General features: G+C 35.5%; 1 protein-coding gene across 2 annotated transcripts; it reads left to right on the top strand.

Annotated features, from left to right (window-relative positions):
* The first annotated feature begins 1,751 nt into the window (after positions 1 to 1,751).
* cplx4c (complexin 4c) lies at positions 1,752 to 7,931 on the top strand. 2 transcript variants are annotated; one of them, XM_039602768.1, is made up of 4 exons: positions 1,752 to 1,853; positions 2,019 to 2,229; positions 6,410 to 6,497; positions 7,401 to 7,931. In XM_039602768.1, exons 2-4 carry the CDS (start codon positions 2,063 to 2,065, stop codon positions 7,617 to 7,619), a joined length of 474 nt encoding a protein of 157 aa, XP_039458702.1. In that variant the 5' UTR covers positions 1,752 to 1,853; positions 2,019 to 2,062; the 3' UTR covers positions 7,620 to 7,931. The 2 variants fall into 2 exon arrangements, with proteins under 2 accessions (XP_039458702.1, XP_031586859.2); XM_031730999.2 differs by having other exon boundaries at positions 1,752 to 2,229.
* The last annotated feature ends 1,617 nt before the right edge of the window (positions 7,932 to 9,548 follow it).

Consider the following 9,548-nt stretch of genomic DNA (forward strand, 5'->3'; position numbering starts at 1 on the left):
CACATAGTGAGTGAGAAAGGTGACTGGAAGGGAAAAACTCAATGCATCATGGGAATCCCCAGCAGCCTACGTCTATTGCAGCATAACTAAGGGAGGATTCAGGGTCACCTGGTCCAGCCCTAACTATATGCTTTAGCAAAAAGGAAAGTTTGAAGCCTAATCTTGAAAGTAGAGATAGTGTCTGTCTCCCGAATCCAAACTGGAAGCTGGTTCCACAGAAGAGGGGCCTGAAAACTGAAGGCTCTGCCTCCCATTCTACTTTTAAATACTCTAGGAACAACAAGTAAGCCTGCAGTGCGAGAGCGAAGTGCTCTAATAGGGTGATATGGTACTACAAGGTCATTAAGATAAGATGGGGCCTGATTATTTAAGACCTTGTATGTGAGGAGCAGGATTTTGAATTCAATTCAGCAAAATAATATGCAAACCTTCAAATTCTGACCCAGTGCAGTAAGGACAGTGTGTACCAAACTTTTATTTGGTCAGGAGATCAGATAGTAGACAGAATTATAAAATGAATGTAGAAAAATAGAATCTGCATTCAGCCTTAATAGGTGCTTGAAGGCGAGATGGTTCCATGGATCCATGCTTTCATCATCAGCGTCATTTTTCCAATCTTCTTCAATTTTGGTCTGTCTATACCAACTGTAACCTCAGTTTCCTGTTCTTAGCCAACAGGAGTGGAACTCGGTGTTGTCCTCTGCTGTCATGGTTGTAACACTCTGGCTGCATTGAGTTAGTTGCTGTGCTTTGTATCAGTTTGAAGCAATCTGCCCATTCTCCTCTGGCCTCTGACATGAACAAGGCATTTTTACACAGAGAACTGCCGCTCACTGAATATTTTACATTGTCTGTAAATCCAAGAGAAAGTTTCTGTGCAGTTTTTTAGTTCTGGGTGTTACAAAATGTTTATGTTATGAAAGTGTGATGTCCACAACATCCCTAAAATACTCTTTAGCTCTAACTAGGACAATATATGGCAGTCATGGCAGACAGGAACGCTTCTGGACACTTTTGAAGTATCGTTCACCTCTTTAATTCCTGTCTTAACATGCAGATAACCTGCAAAATCATTTTTAACCAATGCAAACTGCACTTAATGTGTGAAAGATACATAAACTGATACAGACATTCTCTGCTTATATCATATGATTTGGCAAGACAGGAAGCCAGGAAAGCTGGGGACAGTGCACAGGACATGACACGCAGTTAATGGCCTCAGGAAAGCTTCAAACCCAGGACTGTGCATCAGCCCTGTAGCACATGGGTTGCCTGCTAAACCCAAAAAACCATTTTTGATGTAAATGTCAGTGATAAGAAAATCTTGCTTTAAAATATGAACCATTTTTATTTCTACTTAAAGGAAATCAAGACAGCTCTGTGGCTGTAGAGTCCAGCATTAAAAACAGTCAATACTGTGAAGCTCAGCAGGAAAAGAATAATATTTTCCAAGTGTATAGCTCATGTTAGCCGTAATATCAACTAAATAACAGTTATAAATAATAATATAGTAACAAAGAGCTGTGCAAAAGAGTTTTCAGTGTTTTAACTTCAAACACAAATAAGTTCAGTATCATTAATGAATAGCTGTATCTGCTGTAGCACCGCTGAATGTAACATCCACTGTGGTAACCACTGTTTATATAAAATGTACGTGCATATGTATGCATTACGGAAGTTATTTATGCTTTACCTACAGTTAGTTTTTATTATTCTATCACACTGGTTCCATTGCAGTGATTAGTGCTGGTTTGACAGGTAGATAATAGTGAACTACACCCAGAGGGTCTATCCTGCTCCATCTTGTTGACAAGATAAACACTCTCCATTGTCTACAGGCTGGCAGTTATGAGGTAAGCTCTTTATCGGTTTTACTCCAGCTACAAGTTATTGACACGGTCTAATCGTCTTGACACACATCTAGGGAAGTTTGTATACAGCTCTTGTAAACAGTATCTTGTTTTAAACATACAAAAATTAATTTTAACGTTACCCTTCTCCTCTCCACCGGCCCGTAGCTTTACGCTTTCCCTGTAGGACTGAAAAAGATTACAGCTGAAATATGGCATTCCTCATGAATCAAATGTTGGGTGACAAGTTGAAGAGTTTTACCGGAGGAGGTGATGAAGGTAACGGTAAAGCAGAAGCAGAAGGAAAGGAAACAGCAGTGTCCAAAGGCATGTCCAGAGAGGAGTTTGAGGAGTACCAGAAGCAGATGGTGGAAGAAAAGTGAGTAAACCTTTGCAGCATTGGATGAAACCGTGAAAAACAGTGCCTTAAAATAATGTTAACAACAGCTAGCATGTTTACAACTATTCAACAATATGTTTTTTGCACTGAAGACACAAACTAGTGGTTAACATTTTTAAATGACAATCTTAGTTTGATGTAAGTGTGAATACTTGTCTGTTATTGTGTGCTTGGACTGGTGGTTTGTCCACAGCATACCCCACCGCTCATCTAATACCGGCTGGGATTAAAATTTATGTAAATGTTTAAATGTTTAACAGTGTGTAATTTTTAAAAAAAGGGAAAGATACAACTCATGTTAAGCACAGGCTGTATTACTCATCGCCAGGATTAGTAATACCAGGCTATCGCGTCATGTTTGTTCCAGAGCTGCAGATAAAAGCATATAGCACTGATAAAAAGTGCCTTTCTTAATATTAAAACCCACTCATGAATTACTATTACATTGTGGACCATAGTAGCAACATTTAAAAAGAAAGAGGTTTGTTTGCATTCCCTGTCAATACAAGCTGTATTCTACATTTCAGACACTTGTATGCTGACCAGATCCCAAAAAACTAAATGCGGTGTGGGACAGGTTAGCATTGGTGGGAGGTGGTCTGAAATTTTCATATGCAAAAAATAACAATACAATAAACTCTGTAGGTTACAGAATTCCAAAGTCCAATGTATTTCTAAGTACAAACAGCCACTTAATTTTGTTTGTAGTAGTTTCCATCATATTCACCCAAATATACAAAACTTGTTACTTTTTGGTGACGCCTACCTTATGGGCAGAGCATTAGACAGGCTAACCTCCACTTCAATGTAATTAACCCTGCTCTCTTCATATGCACTGGGCATAAGCCAGACTTTAGGGCTACTTTGCCTTTTATTATGAGCTGCATGATCTTAAGACTCATTTTGGACTCAACTTCTGCCATTATGAGAAAATACTGTCAGTCAGCATTCTCAAATTGTATTGTTTTCTATAGTGTGTGGGTGTGTATTATGCAGTCTTACTTGTGTGACTACATATGTGACATCAGCGGATGTGAGACAGGCTTATAGTTTAGCTTTAGGTACGGTTTATTCCCTTGAGGCTCAAATTAGCCAGTGAAGCAGATTAAGCTCTGTGTGTAATAACTCGGCACGGTTCGGTTTCAGGAAGCCGCCATTAAACATGTCTGCTAAGCCAGTGCGTTTTAAAACAATAATTATTTAATCACCTTAAAATCTGAAGTGATGCTAAAGTGTAAGCTAATTTCAACTAAGTGAAAAAAGAAGGTCTTAGGGCAGACTATATAACAGATTACAGTAATTTTTGATGTATTATTTACTTATTCAAGTGGCAAATGGCAGTTTAGTCTTAATCCAGTTCAGGCAAGTATGGTGGTCAGAAATGCAGGTTACTGGTAATTTAATAAAGGTAAGTTCAGCAAGAAAAAAAAGACATTTTTGTGTTTTTTTTTTATTATTGTTAATTTTTAAATGTTAGTTTATTTAATTATTTTTAAGTGGCAAATGATGTTTAACAGGAAAAGGAATAGTAGTGTTCATTTAATTAGGGTAAGTTCCCCAATACTAATTTCATTTAATTGGTGTTATTTTTTTATTGTGATTTTTTTAAAGTAGATTTTTGTCTTTATTTAAATGTTTATGAATTTTTAAATTCATAAACATTTAAAAAAAACAAACTTGTTTTACATTTTTTTCTTTAAAGATTATTCAAGCTATATTCTACAACAGGAAGTTGATGGACAACACTGAATAATAATGTTAGTAGAAATGATTAAAAAATTGGTCTGCATCTTTAATTTATTTAGAATTAGTAAAAACAAGAAAAACAAACAACAAATTACCTAACTAAGCTATACAGGATAAGCTAATAATTTACTTTTTCGAGTTACTGTGATTCTATTTGAGGATGAACTGCATTTAAGTAGCTAAATGCTAATATCGCCTTTGTGTATAAATGGCACAGCAATGGGAGTGAACGAGGTGAAGGAGTGCAGCCCTGGCCAAAACATCAAGTAACCCCGGATTTGTGCCAACCGCTAGCTCTCGGTGCAGCTAATCTTATTAAGCAGGGTCAGGTCTGACATTACTGCACCTACAGTTACAGAAGTGGGCTAATAGCACAAATTACGATAGTCTGGTGTTTTCAAGGAGGTTAATCTGAAATCAGGAGGTACATAAGTAAAAGTTCTCTTCTATACCCCCTAAGCTAAACCTTACAGTTCAGTGATGTGCATCAGCAAATTGTTTTTACTAGGTACGCAGCCTTATTGTTATTTTTCTTAAAAATAAATATTGACAGACCAATACCTTGTGTGCCTGGAATTTGAATGAATTTTTAATGAATATATTACACCAATGCAAACCAATAACAACATAAAAAAGTTTTGTATACTCCAAGTTTCACAAATTCTTGAGTGTAACATTAATGAAACACTCACAGTAACCACCAGAGAGCAAATACTGGGCCACCTACAGGAGCCGCCCACCCATGGAGACCCATGCCATGAAACGCCTGCTGCAGTTTCTGCGATGATTTTAATAACAGAGCAGGCTCCCTATTAGGTTCCTATTAAGTTCTCTCTCACAAGTGTTTATAATGGCAGACTGCATGGCTAGGTGTCTGATTTTATACACATCTGGTAATTGGACTTGGATTGGACCAAGAGGTGTGATTTAAAAGTTTTATGAACACATAGAGAAGAAAAGAAAAAAATCAACAGTTTTTAAATGAGTTTTTATAAACACAATGTTGGACAAGGGACTAACTGATAGAGGGTCATATGATTGTTGGGTTTTTCTCTGTATTATTGTAGCATTTACCTTACAATATAAAGCACCTCAAGGCGACTGTTGTTGTGATTTGGCGCTGTATAAATAAAATTGAATTGGAGCATATGATGAGCATCAGCTCATCATCATTTAATTTCTTCTAACCAATAACAAACCTCTCTACTTTAGAAAATTCAAAGTCTGTGTCGAGCAGGTATTATGTATGTATATATATATATATGTAAATATGTATATGTAAGTGATGCTGATGTCATAAATGTCATAAATGTTGTGTGCAATTTTTGGCTCTTAAGACATCAAACAGTAACTTTTGATCTGTGAGGTAACAATAAATCTCCATGATTTCAAAACAGAATTTAAAATTTTGATCAGTTGTTGTTGTTCGACTTTGCATCAGTCCATCTTAATAAATTAGCTGAAATATTTTTTAAACTAGTACATGCTCATCCGAAAGTACTATTTGGCCTGATTGTACTGTTGGCAAATTGATATACTTAATTACATTGAGAAAAAAAGAGGTGGTAGATCTTGTGTGTGTAAATAAAGGATAAATATTGGAGTGATTGTACAAACATTAGCCTATTATTGTGGCTCTCCTGTAATGCTCTGGTCCTGTTCTGCTGCATAAATGTTGGACTTCAGTGGTGGTTGCCAGGCGACGATATGTCATTATAAAATATTAAATATATTGTTTTTTTGTACATAAATTAGATGTTACTGTCATTAAATGAAAATGATATGTTGCATCATATCTCCATGCATGCTAAAAATGGGTCCCATTAGTCTGTTCATAAGTGGTAGCTTGGCAAATGATTTCAGGGGGCCTGAGATGTTCCACTACTCCAAGTTTGGTCCCTCAACGTCTGATCACGTAGGAAGAGTTTGTGGACAAACAGACAGTCACACAACTACTTAATCCTCACAGATCCACACAAGGTCAAACACAATAGATGAAGGCAGGAAAACAAGAGCCGTGCAGTGAGACTTGCTGATCAGCTTAACAAGATAATGTTTCATACGACAGTCTAATTGACGCAGCTGGCAGTCCTGGCATGTCTGCTTCTGCTAACATTACAGTATTATACATGTGATAACATAATGATATGAAAGGAAATATTTACTTACATTAGATATATTTTAGGGATTCTGAGCATCTTGGAAAATATGAGTCACATCCAGATTAAAAATGAATAAATAAATAAATAAATAAAATCATTATACATTAAATGTATGGTAAAAATAAACACAATTACATTCCAGTGATTGATTTACTGTTTCTTTTTCCTTTGATTCACACTCACTACGTGGCACTGTTTGCGTTGTAACTTGTTCCATTTACTGGCTCACATAAAGTGTGTGCATTTTGCAGGATTCAGCGTGACAAGGACTTTGCAACCAAGAAGGCTGAGAGGGCAAATCTCCGAGTGGCTTTAAGAGATAAATATCGACTTCCAGATGTAAGGAACTCTTTAGTTACTATATGTTTAGTTGCATTAACCTTTACATATATCAGTTTATTGTGCCATTTTTCCAAGTGTATCTCATTTACCAATGTTATTTTACTTTTATTATTATTTACTATTTTGATTTATTAATTATATTTATTATTTTTATCACTGTATTACTGTTTTTGATTTTCCTTAAATCATTTATATTACTTCTCTGATCATTTTATGTGTGTGCAGCAGTTTAATGTCTGTACCATTGTGCTTAAATGTTCTATATAATATGTTTACTCGACTTGTATCAACTTAATTTTTACCCAGGTAAGTTTACTCTATAACTAGTACTGCATGATTTCTGGCACAACCCTTTTAAAATTACTTTACTTACTTAATTACTTTCTTTAAATGGTAAAAATGCATTATTTTGGACATTAATGCAGTTGCTATTGAACCATACCAGTGCATTTGTATAGTTATTGTAAAACATTTCATATTTTCATCAGATTTAAGTAAATAATGTTTCCACATGAAGGTGAACACAACTTTTTAAACAGGGATTTGGGGAAAGGATACTTTTTAACGCAGTTAATTATACTTATATTCAAAATAAAAATGCGTATTTTGCTTATTTATTGTGTAAGTACTGTAAAGTAAGTTATCCTTTGTAGAACACCCAACAAACGTTTTGACATATATTAGAAAAAGCATGCAATTAATTGCATGTATTTGCTATTAATACTAGGAAAAAGACTTGTATTTGAGTTATTAGCAAAGCTGACTGAGACTCTGCCCAGCCATAATCATTCAGTCTCTTAAACAGCTCTAAAGTGCGTTGCAATGGTAACTTTATTAAATCTTTGGGTTTTAACATCATTCTGAACTTACTGCATTACAATTTTGTAACTTTTGTCACAGAGCACTCAAGACACGGCATTAGTGGAGATGGCTGGGGATGACATCGATGTGCCAGAGGAGCTTGCAAAAATGGTGGATGAGGATGAGGAGGAAGAGGAGGCCAATGACTCTTTCCTCAATAGACTTCAAAACTTGGACGTGGACACACTGAAAACCAAGGCCCAGGCAACAATGACGGAGATGAAGCAGAATGCAGAGGAGAAATGTACCCTCATGTGACTACGACTCGTCTAAATCTCAAAGTATAAGATATACAGTGCTCACATCGTACCCAGGCCTTCACACATTACTTTTTACATGAACTGCGACATTTGAAATTAAGTGTCTATTTCACAGATAATTGCTTTTATTTTTCAGTCTTCATACTCAGACTACAGATTAAAGTGCTTTGTTTATGGAGCGCTTCTCTACATACAGGTGCTTCATGAAATGAGTCGGCCATCTTCACGTCACACTGGTTTTGCTACTTATATACACAGTATGATACTCAGTACGGTCATTTGTATCATATTTAATTTGTCTATCTCTTCATCTGTCTCTGTAAAAAATTCAATAAACATATAAGAGTTCTTATTTCTTATGTTTGTGATATTCATTCAAAAACTCTCTTTAAAGAGGTTAAATTCCCATTAAGGTTAAAGCATTAAGTTCCTAATCTGGATGAGTGGAGGAGAGAGAAACTCGGGTTATTATGACAAACTAAAAGATTAAAAGATAAAGTACCTGAATGCCCCAAATATTGTTTTCTTTCAACTAACGGCTATCTGCATCATTTTGGTAAATACATTTATCTCGGATGAGATTCACTGCATATTTGGAACTTTATTCGACAGGAATTTGGATTTGCTTTTATCTACAGAAGACATTTTAGGTCACAGAGTATAATCTAGGATTATGGGCCACAGGATTAATCTAGGACCCATATACCTTGTTATCTCTTCTATTAATTGACAATCATCACGTTATATTTTTTTGTTGCTGAATACATTAAAATGTAGTTTTTAACACCTCTGTAGACATCCGAAATATCCTTAATTTCTGGGCAACATGTTTTTAAATCATTTCATTTGGGCAGCGACTGGTTTCATTTTCAAGTCTTTAGACTTAAAATGATCACATTTTGTACAGACTTTTAATAATAAGCACAAAGTGCACATTTACATGTGACAGATTAGACTTTTTTTCACATTTCAGCATGAGTTGATCACATCTCTCAGCATTTAACCCTCCCTTTCCATCATGTCTGTCATCCCCCTGCTGTTCACCATCCCCCTTTCCCCCTGTAAGCTGACACAGCGCCTTTAAACATTAGCTGCTTTCTTCCTAATGGGATCTCAGGGACTTAAACTGTCATCTGATAAAACTAAGGCGCTTGATAGCTGCGCTGCGCCCTCTTAACCAATTTGTACTCAATTAGGATAATGGGGAAACAAGCAAAGAGGGACAGCTTTAATATATTAATGTGATAAAATGATTATCAGTTTCCCTTGCCTATGACCTGGCTACTATTAGGAGCATCTAGCAGGTGTCATATAAATATGATCTGTTATTAAAGTTGTCCAAACATTAAAGGGCTTTACAAATGGTTTATAATTTATAAGTAGATACCTGCCAAAAATGACAAAGACAGTATAAGAGTCTGAGTTATCAAACGGAACAATTCAGTATGGACTAAAATCCATGTGTGTATCTTTTTAAGATACACATGGATTTTACATATGCACATTTTACATACATGCTTTAGTTTACTAAAACTGAGCCATTAATTAAAGGTATCTACAAATATGCCTTCACCGATATCACATGTCAACATGATGACCTTCTGTAACAGGGATTAACTGCAGCAACGGTGCTTTTCCTGGTTTGTTAGCCTGGAGTAATCTTTTCCAAAGATGACCTTTTATATTTGGAACCAGATGAATAAAGTTTCTTTATCCAACAGGTATAAGATAATATTACAACAATAATTTCATTCATTCCAATTTCTTTAAATAGTAATTAATGTTTTTGTGGAGGCATTTCACTTTCATCATGCAAATATGTGAGATTTAGCAAAATAAATGCCTGTCAGAGTCACAGCTAACATTGTTTAGGGGTGAATTTTGAATCTAATGAATTAGTAAAAATAATAACTTTAACAGGTTTTTA

Source organism: Oreochromis aureus, linkage group 18, assembly GCF_013358895.1.
Source record: "Oreochromis aureus strain Israel breed Guangdong linkage group 18, ZZ_aureus, whole genome shotgun sequence".
NCBI lineage: Eukaryota > Metazoa > Chordata > Actinopteri > Cichliformes > Cichlidae > Oreochromis > Oreochromis aureus.